We start from the raw sequence: 20,234 nt of genomic DNA on the forward strand, positions 1-20,234 counted from the left end.
GGATGGGTGGGTGGGGGAAGAAACTGTGATCTCATTCTGTTGATTCAGGTACCAAACTGCATGAAGGAATCTCAAGATCACCATCATCATCATCACCATCATCATCATCATCATCACCCCTAGATACTGCGTCAGCGTGCAGGGCATTATTTTGAAACAGATGGAAGTCTCTGTACATATTTGTATTAAAAAGAACAGTGTTATCGTTGTTGTATTGAAGATGAGTTGAAAACGCTTTTGAAAACTTTGTGACAAAGAAAAAAAAAAAAAAAAATCCACAGCCAAGGGTTGTCCTGCTAGCACATTTTTACAGAGAAGAGCTATTTTTACTGGTGATTTTCTAGGCATTGATACTGATATCCTTTTAAAAAAGTACAAAACTTCCAAAATGACAAGCACTTCCACAACGATAGATTGAATGGTCATTTTTGTTACTTTTGTAGATGTGGTCATTCCTTTGCTACTGCACCGTTTTGTAAAGTGGGACAGGCCTTGGCTGTGCGTCCTCGGGGTCTCATGTTTTTTTGTTTGTTTGGGGTTTTTTTTTGTTTTTTCGTTTGGGAAGTAAAACACTGTAGATGGGCTGAATTTGTGACTGTGTGTTTGTGTAATTGTGTACATGTTCCCCTGTTGCTGTGTCAGTGTTATAAAGCAGACAAGTGATGTCAGTTCTTGTGGGGGTTTGAACCATTTTAAATGTCCTCTATGAAAAACACAAATAAAGAATCATAGATAAGTATGACTCTTCCAAAGCAGCCATGTGTCTGAGTGCTCTGTAGGGTGTGTGTGTGTGTGTGTGTGTGTGTGTGTGTGTGTGTGTATGTGTGTGTGTGTGTGTGTGTGTGTGTGTGTGTGTGTGTGGGTGTGTTTGTGTGTGTGTGTGTGTGTGTGTGTGTGTGTGTGTGTGTGTGTGTGTGTGCCTTCTGCCCTGGTGAACAAAATGGGGTACATCAATCAACAACACCTACTGGTAGATGTAGGTTCATGTTGCAGCGGTGACATCTGGTGGCCAGCATGAGGACTGTCGCGTGGACCACCAGTGGTCCCACTGGCAGACCCACTGGCGGTCCCACTGGTGGACCCACTGGTGGACCCACTGGCGGTCCCACTGGTGGACCCACTGGTGGACCCACTGGTGGTCCCACTGGTGGACCCACTGGTGGTCCCACTGGTGGACCCACTGGTGGACCCACTGGCGGTCCCACTGGTGGACCCACTGGTGGACCCACTGGTGGTCCCACTGGTGGACCCACTGGTGGTCCCACTGGTGGACCCACTGGTGGACCCACTGGTGGACCCACTGGTGGACCCACTGGTGGTCCTACTGGCGATCCCACTGGTGGACCCAGTGATAACTATAAAGTAATTATGCGTATGAGTGTTTTTACACGTCCCTAAATTCATGCCACTCTCAGTGAAATGTTTTAGTCTGTATGAATGTTACCACAGTCATCATCATCCTCATCATCACTGATCTCATGTAGAATTCACACGTTACATCAGGTCATGTGACACAGACGCAACGTAGCTTACTACTACTACCACTAATGCTAGTACTACCACTACTACTACCACTAATGCTAGTACTACCACTACTACTACCACTAATGCTAGTACTACCACTAATGCTAGTACTACCACTAATGCTAGTACTACCACTACTACTACTACTGCCACTAATACTAGTACTACCACTACTACTACTACTACTACTACCACTACTACTACTACTTCCACTACTACTACCACTACTACTACCACTAATACTAGTACTACCACTACTACTACTACTACTACTACTATCACTACTACTACTACCACTACTACTAATACTAGTACTACCACTACTACCACTACTACTACTACTACTACTACTACTACCACTACTACTACTAATACTACCACTAATGCTACCACCACTACCACTACTACTACTACTGCTACAGCTACTACTACTACTACCACTAATACTACTACTACCACGACTACTACTACCATTACTACCACTGCAATTACTACTACTACTACCACTACTACTACCGCTACTACTACCACTAATACTATCACTATTACGACTACTTCTACTGTCACTACTACTAATACTATTACTACAACTACTACTGTCCACAGCCGTCCTGACCTGACTGGCTCTGAGCAGTGACGACTATCTAGTTTAGACGTAGTGTGTGTCCCACTCTATTCATTTACACACACACAGACACAGACACAGACACAGACACACACACACACACACACACACACAGACACACACACGCTGTGTAGTAACACTACATGACGTGTACTACACATTGTCCATGAGAGGTGAGTCCACTGAGAGGATCGTACTGCAGAGCTCACCTGGAGGACACTGGCAGACATGATCAACCTGGAGGACGAACTGAAGCAGCTACACTCAGGGTCACCATCATTAGTTTGATCACTTTGATCGTTTCTTTTCCTCCCATTCTTCACGCAGGAAGAATGGGAGGAAAAAAACAAATCTTTTAAACACAACTTGTTTTAAACACGACTGGTTTCATAAGAATCACTTTTACTGATTCCCATAGAGGAAAATAAAAACTTCTAGGTAGAGGACAGAGGCATATTAATCTAATGAGACCTATAATGAAATGCATCTATAGATTAAATAGTTTTCATGCGTTATTTTGTATTTTTTGTAATATTAAATTCATAAAGTGAACTTTTTTCCCTGAACTTCATTTTTTGGCTGATTTTCAATCATATTAAAAAACACATGGCAGTAACTGACGGGCTAACTGGTAAAACCACCTTTTCAGGTGAGTCATTGTTTCAGGAAGACTTAACTCGAAGTGACTCCTAGCCTGACGTTTCCATGGTAACCGACCTTCAGCTGCGGTTCGCTGAACACACGTTTAAAGGACCCGGTGGTCTGCTGCTGCAGTGACGTCACAATAAATAATAAAGACACGCAATCACGTGACCCCGCTGTAACACCGTGACATGAATAAAGTTCCTACTTCCGTTGTTTCCAGCAGCGCGCGCGCCCTCGGAGAGCAGAATGTAGGTCACGTTGCTCTGCATACATTACGTCTGACGTCATCACGTCAGCTGGCCGAATGTTTACATCCAGCAGCGGAGAGCTGGTGGCCGCATCTCCCGACAACAAAGGGCTGAGCAGCGGGAACACGTTAAGGTACGGAACAACCGGGGGTGGTAGTACTAGCATGGGGGGTTCCACGTCTTTTAACGCCGGCAGTGTCCGTGGGCAGCAGCGGTGTGACTGGAAGCCAGCGGCGGAGCTTTAATCACCGCGTCCCGTCGTTGCTCCAGCGGGTCGGTTACGGGTTCGTTAGCGGTGATCCGGTCACCAGCTGACGGTCAGTCGAAGTCCGTTAGCCGGTTAGCTGTTAGCACGAGTGGTCGTGTTCCTACACGGGAACGCTGCAAGTCAAGCTAACAAACTGGAGCTTCTGAATGGCGCAAATATCCGCCGCTAAAACGTGCGGGTTTAGCTTCTCGCAGGGTAAGCAACTCTAATTACAACGGGCTGTTGTTAACAGGTCGTGTGATTGATCACTAATCAATCTAAGGATCGATGGAGGCGATCGTGAAATGAGTCGAATCGGCGAATGGAGTGTGAGCATTAAACGGTGTTTTTACAGGAAGTGTGTACCCTACTAGCCTACTAAACAACTTAGCGCCCCCCCCCCTGCGGTCACGTGTTCTCATCTTCTGCTGACGTCAGCGGACGTTCAGGTGCAGTCGGGAAAAAAAACCAAACAGACGGTAAATGAGGAGTTCAAGTGAAAGCAGGCGGAATGTTGAGCCACAAATTAAACGTCCTTGGATGCCAAAACGCAGCTGTCCAAAGAAAATGTTTGCTTTACTGGCAGAAACATTTTATTGAGTTTCACATTCTGGTAATTGATCAAGTTGAGTTGAGCAAGACTGGTTAGAAAGGTTAGCAGTCACGTGGGACAAATTCAGATTGTAAGTTACAGCGTCACATTTCATAAATGCACTAAACAACTCAGCTGTCAGACGTGCAGCATCTCATTCTGGACTATTTTACCTGGAAGTGCATGAAGTTTGATGCATCAGATGCTTTCGGTTTCCTGTACTCATGTGGTCCCTGAACGCATCCTCTGTGGCTCATGAGGTGTGAACAGCAGGAGGTCCAAAGAGGTCACATTTGGTGACCGGTGGACTCTCTGATCCCTCTTGTTGCCCTCTGGTGTTACTTTCACACCCCCAGCCGTGGGATAATATAATAAACCTGCTTCTCCTGCCTCCAGTCAAGATGGGTGGAGCTGTGAGTGCTGGAGAGGACAACGACGACCTGATCGACAACCTGAAGGAGGCTTACTACATCCGCTCCGACCTGGTGGAGCGGGCTTTCCGCGCGATCGACCGGGCAGACTATTACCTGGATGAATACCGGGACAATGCTTATAAGGTGAGGCGGATGAAAGTCACCAACCATCATGCATGCTGCATACTAACCAGAAAGGAGACAGGCTGATATTTTATTTATTGTCGTTATCGTCGTTAGGACTTGGCGTGGCGGCATGGAAACATCCATCTGTCTGCTCCGTGTATCTACTCGGAGGTGATGGAGGCTTTGGACCTCCACCCTGGCCTCTCCTTCCTCAACCTGGGCAGTGGGACGGGTTACCTCAGCACCATGGTGGGCCTCATATTGGGTAGGTGGTCCATAGGCCTGTCTACACCTGGTAGAAACATCTCAAGACCCCCCCCCCCAGTAAACTTCACTTATTCCTCAAACCCAATAAATTCAGTGGTGGTGTTATTTTAACACCAAACAGCTGTTTGTTTGTGGCGGGAGTCTGAGGACTTCACACCTCTGGATACCCTAAAAGCCACACACACACACACACACACATACACGTTAAACATCTTCCTGTCATTTCTGTGGCTGTAAACGGCGATACATGAACTGTTCCAGGACCATTTGGAGTGAATCATGGAATAGAGCTCCATGCCGACGTCATTGAGTACGCCTACCAGAAGCTCGACACCTTCATCAAAACCAGCGACAGCTTCGACAAGTAGGCGTCTCGCAGTTGGTTTGCCTTTTTTTTTTTTTTTTTTCATCCTGGAGTGAATTCTCTTTCGCTCCGTCTCCGTCTTCAGGTTCGAGTTCTGCGAGCCTTCGTTCGTTGTGGGGAACTGCCTGGAGATTCCTCCGGAGAGCCGTCAGTACGACAGAGTTTACTGCGGCGCTGGGGTGCAGAAGGAACACGAGGATTACATGAAGAACCTGCTGAAGGTGGGGGGGATCCTCGTAATGCCTCTGGAGGAAAAGGTGGGTGTGTAACTCGCTTAATGCATTAGCACACCTTGTTAGAGCCATTTAGATTGGATCATGTAAACATCTGATATGGGGAGACTTCCATCGGCTGATGTTGGAGGACAGAATCGCCGTTCACCACCAGAAGCAGCTTCATAAGCATGAAGGACGCCCCAGAAACTAGATAGTAAATATTGTACGCCAATAAATATTTATAACCATTATTTATAACCCTTAATAATATAAGTTCTGCATCCATTCATCCATGTTTTTACTTTATTAGTCTAATCCAGCAGGGATTTTTGTTCCATTATTGTTAATCCTCAGAAGTCAGGTTTAGTCACAGAATAGAAGTTGAGTCTGAATATTTTCAGAGTGAAATACTTTGCAGTTTTTTTAATTTGAAAACTGTTGTTCGTAGTTTCTCCTCTGTTGAACAATCGGTGAATGTTGGTAGAGGCAGGTCAGGGGTCAGAGACTGTTTTGTCTTTCTTTCATTCTGTTTTCTTCACTGTTGTTCTTCCTGCAGCTGACCAAGATCACCCGGACGGGACCAAACAGCTGGGAGACCAAAAAGATCATCTCAGTGTCCTTCGCTCCTCTGGTGCTGCCTAAGCACAGCACCAACGGCAAACCCAAGACTGCCCCCCTGCGTGAGTCTCCTTTAACCCCCGTAGTCACGTGATACCGTACGCTCATTCTATTGGCTGACAGCATCCGGAAGTGTGCTGCGATCAGTGACTCACGGAACGCAGCACACTGCTCGATGGTTTTTGTTCACTGATGCCACAAATCTGATTCTTCTTGTTTTTTCTCCTGACTCTTTATTTTGCAGCCAAGTACGAGGTGCAGTCGTTACAGGAGTTAGCTCGGATCTGCATCCGCCACACCCTCAGAGTGACCACGGACGGAGGAGACGGCCAATCACGCGGCCGGGGCTCCTCGTTCAGCGTGGGCCGGGGTCTGGCGGTGGCCGGGCTCCACAAGTACGGCCCTCGCTTCAAACGCAGACGCGTCCACCGGCGCCACTGCAACGCCCTGGTCCTGGCCACCCGTCAGGTGGTGGTCAGCAGCGGCATCGGCCACGCCTCCCTGGACAACAACAACAACAACCAGAGCGGAAGGGCGGAGGACGAGGAGGCAGGGGGGAGGGAAGCGAGACGGCAGACGAGAGGCGGCAGGAGGACGGGGAGGGGCGTGAGAGGGGTGCCGGAGGAGGACGAGATGGTGGAGGAAGAGGACGAAGAGGAGGAGCAGGAAGAGGAGGAGGAGAAGGAGACCGGGGAGCTGCTGCGACCCCAGCCGGCCATGAACGTCCTCCGAGAGAGGATACTCAGCCTGCCGCTGCCTGAGCCTCTGAAGATGTACCTGCTGTTCTACCGGGAGAAGTGAGTCTGGCTGAGTCAGAGCCGGAGTCCCGACACCTCCTGTCCAGAGCAGGACAACACGCCACCGACCCGACTTCAACATGTGGCTCTCGCTTTGCTCCCATCCTACCCATCATCCCATTATTCCCTCTTTTTCTTCTGCCACCGTTCTCCCCTCCATTCATTCGCTGACGGTGTTCAGAAGCAGTTTGATTTGCCCCGGTGAGGAGGAAGAGGAGGAGGAGGAGGAAGAGGGTGTTGAGTTACCCAAAGTTGTCACACCAACGACTCAGCAGTCATTAAAAAAAAGAAAAGAAAAAAGAACGAGATATCGTTTGATAATTTGCTTCTGTTTGAGTAAAGAGCTGACAGAGAGCTTTACCCCCCCCACACACTGTCGCCGTGACGACAGACTGACCCTCCAAACCAGCAGATGGCGGTAGTGAGTATGTGAAGCAGTCTGAAAGGAGACCAGAAGACCTCAGACTGTGGATGGGCAAACTGCAACATTTTCCTTTTTACGCAACTTTTATTCGGTTTCAGTTCTTTCCGCATTTGCTTTTATTCTTGGACGTAAAGGAACGATTGAACGAGGGATCGATTGAACGATGGATTGATGGATCGATTGAACGATGGAAGGATCGAACGTGCCCCAATGACCAGTATTCAGCCCTCCTTCCTCCCTGCACTGATACACTTTAGCTGAACAATCAGAGTGAGTTCTCACTTCGATGGTTCCTCATCCAAAGCCCCTGACAATCGTCAGCTGGTGCTATGAGTGCGGGATGCACCAAACTTAGGGTCAAAGGTCGCGGTTGTCTTAGAATCTGCAGCTTGTAGAAGGCCTTCTCAGACTGAGCCTGCTGGGTGACCCCTGACGGCGTCCACTCACCGCTGGAGGTCCATCGTTGGAGGTTGTCCGCTGACGATACGAGCGGCGAGGAACCCAACAGGACGGTGTTGTTTCGAAGCGTCCATCACACCTAACGATCGTCTAGCTAGTGTGTGACTTTCCAGAAGACAAAGCCCTCGTTCCATTAGAGGCGCGTGCATCAAATAAGTTTCCCCTGCTCGATCGTCATTTCAACGAGTGTTGTTGATTTATTAGCAGGTTGATTTGAAGCTTTTTCTATGCACGTGTTTCATCGTTTTGGCGTCCCCGTCTCCTGACTTTGACTCGTGGAGCCGGACCAGAACCCAAGTGGCTCCTAGGAAGTTCACGAAGAAAGTCTGTTTTTGGACGTCTCGCCAAAGGACTAGAAAGAATCATGACCATCCAAAGCAACGTTCCATTCCCAATCCACAAACCAGCATGATGAACACTGACAGTGTGTAGACTCCTCTTTGTTCTGGTGATATATTCAGTTTTGAACTTTGAGACTTTGAAGTGGTGTGTTCATACACAGTGTTCTGGTTTTTGGTTTTTTTTCGTGGCTGATCTGGAGAAACTTCAGTAGGTAGAGCGACTATCTTATAATCTCATTCTTCATTTGTCGATTCCGGTCAGATGGGCATTACGGCTTTGGACTTTTTTTGTTTTTTTTTTGCTTTTCTACCAACAGTTGCTCCCCATCTGCGCCAAACTGAAGGGACCGCAGATCAACAGGACAAAACTGGACCATTTAGTGTTCCGTTTCTGTTACCGCTGAAATGACAGTTGTGATTCTTTTACATTCATCTGAAATGTCTGAAGAATAGCGTTTCCCTGCGTCACTTGCTAATTATTGATTACATGGACTCTGGATTGGATTCAAATCATGGGAGGAATGTGAATGTGTCCTGGTAGGACTGTCTTCTGATGAATGTCTCAGTGTTTGGTCCATTCAGACATTTCCTCTGTGTTTGTGTACTCTGTGTGTATTCATGTTTGGTTGTTGTGCAGTTGTGATTCTCTGCTGAACGTATTGATTTTTTTTTTTTTGGCACATCACTTGACATTTTGGTGAGATTGACCTGTGCTATTGACTGCTGTTAATAAAGTCTATCATACAACAGAACATCCAGTTGCAAATGAAATATTTTCATTAATTCAGCGTTAGAACTAAATCATTTACTCTGTTAAAAGCATCCAAACCCATTACTTCTTACTTTTTACATACTTTTTCAATAGATAGAGAACATTTGTAATCCAAACCTGACTTTGAAAAGAGACATTTTTGTATCTACATATATAATATGTAAAATATATTTCTGACCACAGGGATGATGCAAGACATCTGAAAAAAATTTTTTTATATTTTTCGTAATGATAAAAATAATATATGTCACTTAAAAATGAGTTTACTGTCCTTTTAAATGAATGAATTTGACTCCTGATGTTCATTTCTCACCTGCAAAAAAACTTGAATCCAGTCAGGCTGTGACTGAATGGAGGAACACAAACGAGGAATCGTGTCGACAATGTTTCATAAAGCCATTTAAAATTTCGACTCGTTAATGCGGTCATGTAGATTTAACACGTTCCAAATATATATGTGTACAAATGAAGTTACAAGTTGTAGAATTCCCTTTTAATTTGTGATGAATTCATGTCAACAATACGGTTATACACGTGATCTAATGACATCCCCATGAAATCCAGACCACACTGGAATCTGATCTGAATCAAAAACGTTCTTGAAACCAGTGACCATGATTGTTTGCATTTATAGAGGTTGCATAAAATCCACGACTGTGAGAGAAGAATGAATGAACAACGACAGACTTGAGATCAGCGTAGCTGAACCTGCTCTCTTCAAACGACGTGTCTGTTCTCTGGTGGACGACTCAACTGCTTTTCTTTCTATTTCGTCACTGGAATCCAAAGGAACCTTTAGTAAATGAGGCAGATTCGACCTGACACCGTTTTAAAAGTTTTCTTCTGGACTGAAGTCTTCATCATGAGTCCTGACCAGCAGGTGGCGCCACAGATCCAACCTCCTTCTGAACTATTCTTTGTCTGTCTTTTCTGAGAAACTCTTGGTATGTAAGCCAAATACATGCATCTATGAGACTATTATTGTCATTTCCACCACAACACATCCTTTCCATCAAAAAATATTCAGTGATGGAAATGACTGTTGAGGAAATGACAATGTTTAGCATTTCTTTTAAGAATCTTATGATATATTATTATGTCAATCTCTGTTTTAGAGTTAGCAGAAATCATACTCAAAATACACAATATAAAAGGTTATTTTTTTCATTATTTATACACTCAAAAGAATTGTGAGGTGTTAGAAATGACGATCGATAAACCTACTCTTGGTTGTGTGAAGTTTTACCTTGATTTTTTTTCTTGTTTCCCTTCCGTACATGGAGCTAACAATGCTATCCTCCTATGAACTCTCATATCACATGAAAACTGATGTGGTTGCAAATAGAAAAAAGGTTTAAAATAAAAAGTTTGAAAAAAATTATATATTATGGTGGTGGAAATAACTGATCCATCCCTAGGGACAGGTGTTTTTTTTAAATGAGGAAATAAATAAAATACTAATATAGATTTCAAGCACATGATATTTTTTTTAAATTAAGTTACTGTTGAATCAAATTTAATTGCAGGCTCATGAGGGACTGAGAGTCCAAAACCTGGTAAAAGACAAAGGACATAAAGCAAAAACACACTATATAACACCATGTTTTATATAATAAAAATAGTAATATATCTGTAATTAATTTGTTTGTTTGTATGCTCCCTCCAATGTTTTGGCTTCTGTTTTTATGTTTTCCAAAGTAAACCGGTTTCATTAATAATTCATCCATTATATTTTGCAGCTGATTCACGTTAGATGGACTGACCTGAAACATTTCCATCCCTCTCTCATTCCCCCTCGCTCTTCTTTTCATTTATTCCATGAAAAGCACAGTAACAGATTTTTCTGTACATGTTAAATTTTATATATTAATAAAGAGAGTTACTCCACGCCTCATTTACATGGCCAAAGAACTGGATTAATATGTGGAAGCCTGTTATTCAGTGAATGTGACCGAATGTTTCAGGGATACTATGGAGAGAGAAAATTTATTCACAAGAGGGAATGTTTGGGAGACTCGTTTTGTTATGAAGCAGTGAATGTAATGAGTTTGAAATAAAGCAAATGTCCTCATCAGTAGAGTGACTGACACCCTTCTACAGGAACGGCCTGTCTGTCTCCACTGGAGCTGAGCCGTGAACGGATCCATCAGATAAACCCGCATTAGCGGTGACGCTCGGTTGCCAGTTGCGCCACACAGGTTCAGTGTTGATCATCGGACTGCGGGCGTTTGGAGCAGTGCTGTGATTATCAGCAACGAAAGGATTGTTGATTAAGTTTTTTTGTGAGTTTGTGCTTAACCAGAAAACACACACTCATTCAGAAACACGGCAGTGCAGATTTGTGTGTTTTCACAGTTCGACCTTTTCGGGGGATGAATGTCGTGAATGTGGCAACCGAGGGAGGGAGGGCGGCGCTCTGGAGCCGAGCTGCGGCTAACGGCTGACGGTGTTCCTCTGCAGCTAAAGTCCACTGGTGGTAAATATGGAGCGACATGTGTGTGTGTTGTGGAGGAAGTGTGTGTTTGTGCTGCTCATGCTGTCCGCTGAAAGTGGTTACGATTAAATTCAGTGACGTTTGTCCATTTTTAAAAATGTTTTTATTTATTTTTTAGCTCCGCTACCAGCGTTAGCCAGGTGATGCTACCGGACGTGTCGCTCCGGTTCCCGGTGTTTACCGTTGCTAGGCCGGTCTGAAGTTGTGACAGCGTTCACCGGGAGCTAACGCTCGTTAGCCGAGCTGCTGCTTTAAGGCGTTATTTAAAAAAAAATAAAAAAACCTAAAACACACAGTTCAACATGCTAACAGCTGGTCCCGACCGCTATCACTTGATGACCGGGGTTGGAACTTTAACTCGGGCTGCCGGAGAAGCTAAACGTGGGTCCGGTAGTTAGCTAAAGCTGCGGGACGGTGTCCTGCTCTCCGTTGTCAGATAACAGTTTAGTCTGAGTCTGATCTTGTGTTCTACCAGTGTGTTCAGTGACGTTTGAAATTCTACATGACAATCAAATGTTATTTTCGACTTGTTGTTTTCTCACGATGAAGCCTGATGAAGGGTTCTGATGTCCAGGTTGTGGCTGAGCTGGAGAACCTTCAGCTGCAGCTCAGATGTTTCTGTGAGGAGAACCAGCAGACCTTCTGCTTTCAGGTTCCGTTTGGTGGAGTCCAGTCTTTGCAGAATGTCTGCATAAAATCGCCGTGGAGATGTGGGTTACCATGACACCGGCTCACTTCCTGTGTCTTCTCCGACAGTGGGTGATGTTCTCCTCTGCGCTGGTGCACACTTCCTGAAGCTGCTGGCCGTGTGGATCGACCTCTGCTCCGCCAACATGTCCAAGAGCAGGAACTCCGAGTCCATCAAGGTGGTGGTCCGGTGTCGCCCCATGAACAAAAAAGAACTGGCCGCCAATTTCGAGAGGGTGGTGTCTGTGGATGTCAAATTGGGCCAAATTATCGTCAGGAACCCCAAAGACGCTTCAGCCAGCGAACCCCCCAAAGTCTTCACGTTTGATTCCGTCTACGACTGGAACTCCAAACAGCTGGATTTGTACGACGAAACGTTCAGGCCCCTGGTGGATTCGGTGCTCCTCGGTTTCAACGGGACAATCTTTGCCTACGGACAGACGGGTACGGGGAAAACATACACGATGGAGGGGGATCGACTGGATCCCGAGAGGAGAGGGGTGATCCCCAACTCCTTTGACCACATCTTCACTCACATTTCCAGGTCCCAGAATCAGCAGTACCTGGTGAGCGCGTCGTATCTAGAAATTTACCAAGAGGAGATCAGAGACTTACTCTCCCAGGACCAATCGTGTCGTCTGCAGCTCAGGGAGAGGCCTGACACTGGTGTGTATGTGAAAGAGCTTTTATCCATCGTAACCAAGAGCGTGAGAGAGATTGAGGAAATCATGAACGTGGGCAACAAGAATCGTTCTGTGGGGGCCACCAACATGAACGAACAGAGCTCCCGCTCCCATGCCATTTTTGTCATCAAGGTGGAGTGCAGTGAACTGGGTGTGGATGGGGAGAACCACATCAGAGTAGGCAAACTGAACCTGGTGGATTTAGCCGGTAGTGAAAGGCAGACCAAAACTGGGAGTCAGGGCGAGAGGCTTAAAGAAGCCACAAAGATCAACCTGTCCCTTTCAGCTCTGGGGAACGTCATCTCAGCTCTGGTGGACGGGAGGAGCAGCCACATCCCCTACCGAGACTCCAAACTCACCCGCCTGCTGCAGGACTCCCTGGGGGGCAACGCCCGCACTGTCATGGTGGCCAACATCGGCCCAGCGTCCTACAACGTGGAGGAGACCTTGACGACGCTGCGATACTCCAACAGGGCGAAGAACATCAAGAACAAACCTCGAATCAACGAGGACCCCAAGGACGCCCTCCTCAGGAAGTTTCAGAAAGAGATCGCAGAGCTGAAGGCGCAGCTGCTGAAGCGCTCAGGGAAGAAGAAAAGGAGACGGCAGAGGAAGAGAGCTGGAGACGGGACCGACGGGGACGATCTGGAGGAAGGAGAGACAGAGGAGGAGGAGGATGAAGACGGGGGCGACAAAGGGGATTACTGGCGGGAGGAGCAGGAGAAGCTAGAAAGAGAGAGGAAAGCCATCATGGAGGACCGTAGTCTGGTGGCGGAAGAGAAGGTCCGGCTGCTCCGAGAGAAAGAGAAGAAGATGGAGGACCTGAAAAGAGAGCGGGAGGTCGGAGAGATGCTGGCAGAAAAAGTGAAGGTGAGCAGATCCAGACGCTGTTTCTGGATATTCAGCATCAGATTGACGTGACCTGAATACAGACGTCAGGTTTTAGTCTTTAAGCGGATCCAGTAAATAGTTCTAAACAGTTCTAGATGTTGTTCTTCTGCTTGTGATCTTGACACGTTCACACGGCTTTTCTCTCCCCCATGTGTGACACAAAGTGGTTTAATCCTCTTCTTTTCCACCCAGGAAATGGAGAGTCGACTCCTAGTGGGAGGGAAAAACATCGTGGATCACACCAACGAACAGCAGAAGATGCTGGAACAGAGGAGGCAGGAAATCGCTGAACAGGTACACCAAACTTCCTCCCTGCTTGGGCCCAGATGATGAGATGAAGCCTGGAGATCCATCATCATCATCATCAGTTCACACTTCTGCTGAACAAAGGATGAAATGTCAGCAGGTTACAATGTTGTGTTGTCAGTCGGATGCGTCTGCAGACCCTCTTCTTCTCTAAATTTGACTTTAACAATAAATTCCATTCGGTCCATAAAACACGACGTCCTCAGAGAATCACATGTTTGTCAGGTTGAAGTGTGTTTAACAGTCAGGTTAGATAGAGTTACACTCTGTTTAGATTAAAACAGAAGTCTGATCTCACATTCTTGTCTTCGCCCACTTGCGTTGTGTGTGTGTGTGTGTGTGTGTGTTTCCATCCAGACGCGGCGAGAGCGTGAGATGCAGCAGCAGGTGGAGAGTCATGATGAAGAGACTCTGGAGCTGAAGGAGACCTACAGCTCTCTGCAGCAGGAGGTCGACTTCAAAACCAAGAAGCTGAAAAAGGTAGCAGCCGTTTGAGAAACCAACGGAGAAACACGAGGAGACGCTGCGTGACTCAGCCTTTTAAAATGTGCTGCACTCTGTATTAAAGCATGACTTGCACATTTTCTGAAGCCTGATATGAAACGGAACAGGAAACAGAACTAAGAGGAAGTTTTTTGTGTCTGAACAAAAAAAAAACAACGAAAAAAAAACAGCAGCACAACATTTTATTTAGAATTTAAATGCATCAAGTTTCTGATGTTTTATATCTGATTTGAACAGAAGTCCTGCATCATTTAAATCACATTTTTGCTGACTGTGTTTATCTGATTCCTTTTCTATAAATTATTTTGCGTGGTTTAGAATAACAGATTTTTCTCTTGTTTTCAAAAATTCCCACCCTGCTTTTTAAATTTCTTTTTCGTTTTGAGTCAATGGCATCATTTAAAAACGGCTTCCTCCTTTAAGTGTGTCCGTCCGTCTCCTCTAAACATAAAGGATCCTGACCCACGTTGTGAAGAAGAGTCCATGGTCTTGGGCTAATTCCAGGCAGAGCGTTCTAAAAACAGAACCCATGTCCTCTTTCCACCTCTGTCCTCTAGTTGTTTGCCAAGCTGCAGGCGGTGAAGGCAGAAATCCTCGACATCCACGAGGCCCACATCAACGAACGGCAGGAACTGGAGCAGCTCCAGAACGAGCTCACCAGGGACCTGAAACTCAAGTAAGGAGCTCGTGTTCGACGCCGTTAGCCTGACCAGAGGGGAACACACACTGTACTGATGGCTAACGCTGTGTGACACTCAGACGCTTTGTTTCACCAGCAGAACTAATGCTAGAGGTAGAAGAGCTGTCAGGTTCTACTGGGTCGCTCTGAGGATCCAGACTCTTCTGTTCAGACACGTTCATGTGGAACATGTTCATGTGCTGATGTCACTTCCTGCTCATCAAAAGTCACTAACGTTCAACCTGACCTGAATTGTGTTCAGTCTCCATGTTGGTGAACGTCTCCATGAACAGAAATGCTTTGTGGGTTTGTTTCCCACTCAGAAGTTCACAGAGATGTGGGGAAACGCTGCCGATGACACATCAATAGGAAAGTTGTTTGTATCTATGAGTGTTCATCAGCCATATGTTTGTATCTTGAGGACTACCTGTATTTAAGTCACATTTAGATGTGTGTGTTTTTATCATGTATGTTGTCGACTGAATTGTCCGAATTCACTATGATTCAAGACGAGGGTCTCAATCAGTCAATCAATCGATCGATCAACTTTTATTTATAAAGTTCTTAAATCACGTCAGCAGACATTTCAAAACGCTTTAACAGACGGAGAAACCCAACAGAACCCTCCAGAACAAGCATCAGAGACAGTGACGGCCAATAGGTCCCTCATTGAGGAAGAAACTCTGGACAGGACCCAGACTCTGGAGGGCGGCCATCCGCCGTGAGCGGTTGGGTAGAAAAGAAATACAATGGAGAGACAGACAGGGTAAGAGAGACAGAGAGAGAGACAGAGAGAGAGACAGAGAGAGAGACAGAGAGAGAGACAGGTAGGTCATTGTTGATGGATTAACGAGCGTAAACCTTTGGATGGGCAGCCTGAGACTGAGTGGACGGGTTTGCATGTGAAGAAGAAAGCATCAGGTGTGGAGTGGACTGAGATGAAGGCTCTGATGCTTCATCTTCCTGCTTCACCTCAGCAGCATCGTTCTTACCGTCAGACCGCTGCCTTCTTCATGCCCCTCTGTGATGAGGATGACCTCGGTTTGCAACAGGAAGTGATGTCATCCATTGTAAAGACCTTTCTCCTCTTGTAGCCATCAGTTGGTGTGTTTGTCTTTCAGGCATCTCATCATCGAGAACTTCATTCCATTAGAGGAGAAGAGAAAAATCACCAACAGGGCTTACTTTGATGAAGAGGATGAATACTGGAAGATGAAGCCCATCACACGTGTAGAGAAGTGAGTGTGTGTGTGTGTGTGTGTGTGTGTGTGTGTGTGTGTGTGTGTGTGTGTGTATGTGTGTGTACATAGTGATACATGTTGCTCTTCTCTGTCTGGCTGTCTGTTGGTTGCCTCAGTGACCATGAGATGATGACGAGGCCTTCGTCAGCCGTCGGCTACAGGACGCCACTCTGTCATTTTGCTCGCCAGGCGATGATGACGAGGCCTGACATCAGATACAAAGTAAGGAGCGTCTCCTCCACGTCTTTGGTGCTGATGACCGTATTAATACGGAAACCTGGTGACTGGTGTGACCCACAAGACAAATCATTGAATGAAACCACGTCAGTTCTGACAAATCAAAATGAAAATGCATAAATGATTGATAAAATATCTTTTCCAGGCTCTGGTGAAACAAACTTTTGGACACATTTAGAATTATTTTAGTGATCCACGCATTTAAATGTTGGTCTTGAACCTTTTGCTCCTAGATGTTCTTTACGTCAACAGGTGATTTTATCTGGAGCGACTGGTTGGTCACAGACGGGTGTCCTTTCACTCTTATGCCCCCAGGCTGAAAACGTCCTGATGCTGGACTTGGACCTGCCCACTAGAACCACTAAAGACTACCAGCAGCCATCCATCACACCAATAGTTGCAGCAGCTCTGGAAGATGCTCTGAGGGATGAAGATGAGGTCCAGGTTGATGCCTCAGGCCTCCACAGCAGCTTAGGGCTGACTACACCTGCCAGCACCAGCAACAGTCTGAAGAAACCAAAGTCTGGGTGAGAACATCTCCGTCTGCTTCCACCGGGAGCTTTCCTCCAGCTGTCAAGACCAGCTGGAACACATATTAGCACACGGCTAGCCGCTGATGCTGTCTGTTAGCCTCACCAACAGGCTGTTTAGTACACAGAACCCCAAGGATCAGTATTAACCAGGGGATATTACAACAGTAACAACAGTAATAATACAGTAGAACCTCAACATACAAGTTATTTAAGATACTTCAGGACACCACCGCTACCTGGTGGATGGATTCAACTTCAGTGAGACCGGATCTCGTTCTCGTTGGTGAAGTAAAGACGTAGTTTGTGTGTTCTCATGACTTTTTCCTTTCTTTTCATTCTTTATCACTGTTTACGTAACTTATATATAATTAATTATACACAGGTAGGGCTGGAACAGATAAAAGGATTTTAGTCATTTTAATGGTTAAATCTTGTTTGACTGATCATCTCAGTCACGGAACGGATTCAACTCGTATCTCCAGGTTCTTTAATGTAACAAATCATCAAACCTACATTTTGTCCTCTTTGGTCAATGCAAACTAAACCTAATGGTTTTGTCTGCTGCCCTCTGCTGAAGCTTTAGTGTTTTACATGTTATTAATCCAGTACTGTACTGGTGCTCCATCAGCTCATTAAGACAACAACCTGTTGTGTGTCTGTGTTTTGAGGTATTTGCAGTCGATCAGGAAGCAGATGGAACCAAATCTCCATTTTGTGTAAATTCATTCTAACATTTTATTTAACTCTCTGCTGTTGCTTCTCCCAGTCGACCAAAAACAGGAAAGAAGTCGAGCACCCCGACCTCGCCGCTGAGCCACTCTGGTCCAGGGTCCCCGATTTACCCCAAGGCCCGTGGCCTGGTGCCCAAGTGACACCTGGTCCTGCTGTCACCACACGTCTAGAGCACCTCGCCACTTTGGGACTCCACCTGGAGGGGAGGGCTTTGGTGGGGTCAGAACAGAGAACACTTTAAGACTAATGCTGCTGTGTAGTTTTTAACTGGACCCACCCAACTGGCAGGTTTACGAGGTTTTGTTCTGTGAGAGGCGACGCCCCTCGTGTCAAGTGTGAGTCTGTACAACAACAACAACCACACTTGAAGCCTCAGCATCACTCGACACCGCCCACGTCTTCTTTGTGTCACACCTGTCCTTCTCTTCCCACATCAGTGTGGGTGTTGTAGTTCTTTCACACTGACATGGGCTGTGTTTAAATGTTTAAATGTTTGTGGGCGTGTGCTGACGTCACTATATTGACCTTTATGTTTCTGGGTGTTGTAAGACTGAAGCTTCGTTTGTTTCCACGTGAAAAAAAGGAATATGTCCATATTTCTGCGTTGACTAGTGAGAGGATTAAAGCACTTCTGTGAACCGTCAGGCAGCATCCACATCCTGATTGGTTTCACGCCAACATTTGCTTCTCGTTACTGTAGTGTAGCCTTCTCTTCATAACATGAAGTCATCGCCACAGTTATAACCTTCCGTTTGGTTTTGATCAAGATGAAACAGGAGGCTGACGACAACCTAAAGTTGATCCGTCAGTAAACATTTAAGGTAAACTCCCCTAAAAACCACAATATCTAATTTTAAACTTTTTAAAGGTTTAAACAGCTTTCACATCTGGTGGACAGAGCTTTGTTCTCTCACCTGGCCTCGAAGGAAGTCTGTAAAGTTTTGAAAATGTTCCAACTGTTCCTTTAATCCGACATGATAGTAGAACTACAGTTGCCTCTGTCGCGTGTTGCTGTAACGAGTCGACTATGTTCTTCTGGAGGTTGGCAATGATGGCAAGATTGGAGCTTCACCTGTTCACACAAACGCCCGCTATGGACACGTTCTGTCGGGTTGCAGGACAACCGATTGATAAGAACCACACCCTGGATCACTTTGGACTGGAACGGGCCCCGTGTTGATCTGGGTTCCTAGGTGCCTTAACCTGCTGTCCTTAAATTCTATTCCTTTTGATTTACACTGGCTTTGATTTCCAGGCAAATCGGATTCCGATCAGATTCCGTTTCATATCCGATTTTTGAGGCTGACCACACCGTTTTTACTAAGTGTCCAAATGGGATCTTGCTCTGTTCGGACTGGCCCCACATGATTGGCCGGATGCTGCAAGCAGCGTCGTCCACGCGCCGTCACGCGTGAAGCTCTTCCTTCTGGCGCGTAGAGTGAACACATACAGTCAAAACCCATCGCTGTGTTTGGAGCTGTTCCGACTGAGACGCGATTTGAAACCACCTCCTGAATTTGGTTTCAATCTGTCTTGAAAAAAGTGGCAATTTTTGTGGGATGTGACTGTTCAGACTACAACAGAGCCGTCTGCTTTCAATCTGGATTTGGGGTTTTGACAACCCACTGTGATGTTTCAATACACCTGGGTCGAATGACAACCGAAATCCTCACTGAAACGTTTGACGTGCGCATTCGATGGTGTGTGTGTGTGTGTGTGTGTGTGTGTGAAAGCAATCAGCCATTGTTTGGCAACAGTTGCAGGTCACCAATCGACCCACAACTGCAAGCAAAGTGAATGTGTTTAGACGTCTAGCTGTGACGATGGAAGGTAGACCTGCGTCACTTTTTGGAGATGTGCAGGATCGAAAAAGAAGTTTCCGTATCAAAAAGGTCTAACTTACAATCGTTCACTTTTATATACAGATGTTGAAATGCTTTTATTTTCAGTTTGTTTATAGTTCAGCTTGAAATAGTTTTATTGTCTGAGCTTTTTTAATTCAATGTCGAGATTCAAGTCTTATTTTTTTTATTATATAAAACTTTGGTGTATACACTCAATGTCCACAAGTTGTTCACATGTGAGATGTCAGCATGGCCGACTGTTGTGTTTTTAAGAAAGGAGTGGGAGACTCCTGTCAGTAGCAGATTTACATGCTCACTATGTTTAACCTCGTAAACACAAAGACTCTTAAAGTAAGGCCGACATGTGACTGACACGTCAGTGCTGCACGCCTGCGCATGATGCTGGCTAGCTTAACACATTTGGATTCAGTCTTCGGTAAAAATGTGAACGTTTAAATGTAACTGAATATATTTCACTTGTTTCTCATCATCATCATCGTCGTCTCGTGTCAGAATGTTGAGACCAGCTTTAAAGTTCTGCTGTTGTTTAGTAGCCAAATGACACTACTGCCGCAGCCCCGTGTCTGTGGCTTCTGTCTGTACCTGTTCGCTTTCTTTGTGTTATTAAAGACAATTTCACGACATGTTGACTTGTGATATTCTGTTGAAAAAAAAAACAGCTTGATTTGATTGTCCCCTCAAGAATTTAAAACGTACAACCATGGA

The 20,234-nt window shown here is 45.7% G+C and overlaps 2 protein-coding genes across 5 annotated transcripts; both read left to right on the plus strand.

Annotated features, from left to right (window-relative positions):
- Positions 1–3,000: 3,000 nt before the first annotated feature.
- On the plus strand, positions 3,001–8,650 carry LOC137606669 (protein-L-isoaspartate O-methyltransferase domain-containing protein 2). The gene is made up of 7 exons (XM_068332042.1): positions 3,001–3,175; positions 4,278–4,438; positions 4,535–4,685; positions 4,949–5,051; positions 5,137–5,308; positions 5,823–5,946; positions 6,129–8,650. Exons 2-7 carry the CDS (start codon positions 4,283–4,285, stop codon positions 6,683–6,685), a joined length of 1,263 nt encoding a protein of 420 aa, XP_068188143.1. The 5' UTR covers positions 3,001–3,175; positions 4,278–4,282; the 3' UTR covers positions 6,686–8,650.
- Positions 8,651–11,092: 2,442 nt separating this feature from the next.
- LOC137608120 (kinesin-like protein KIF3B) lies at positions 11,093–20,150 on the plus strand. 4 transcript variants are annotated; one of them, XM_068334208.1, is made up of 9 exons: positions 11,093–11,153; positions 11,928–13,411; positions 13,625–13,726; positions 14,096–14,218; positions 14,800–14,918; positions 16,043–16,159; positions 16,279–16,384; positions 16,715–16,926; positions 17,699–20,150. In XM_068334208.1, exons 2-9 carry the CDS (start codon positions 12,005–12,007, stop codon positions 17,802–17,804), a joined length of 2,292 nt encoding a protein of 763 aa, XP_068190309.1. In that variant the 5' UTR covers positions 11,093–11,153; positions 11,928–12,004; the 3' UTR covers positions 17,805–20,150. The 4 variants fall into 4 exon arrangements, with proteins under 4 accessions (XP_068190309.1, XP_068190294.1, XP_068190302.1 ...); XM_068334193.1 differs by having other exon boundaries at positions 11,120–11,153; positions 11,746–13,411; XM_068334201.1 differs by lacking the exon at positions 11,093–11,153 and adding an exon at positions 11,184–11,823.
- Positions 20,151–20,234: the final 84 nt, after the last annotated feature.

The sequence above is a fragment of the Antennarius striatus genome, chromosome 2, assembly GCF_040054535.1.
Source record: "Antennarius striatus isolate MH-2024 chromosome 2, ASM4005453v1, whole genome shotgun sequence".
NCBI classification, from domain to species: Eukaryota; Metazoa; Chordata; class Actinopteri; order Lophiiformes; family Antennariidae; genus Antennarius; species Antennarius striatus.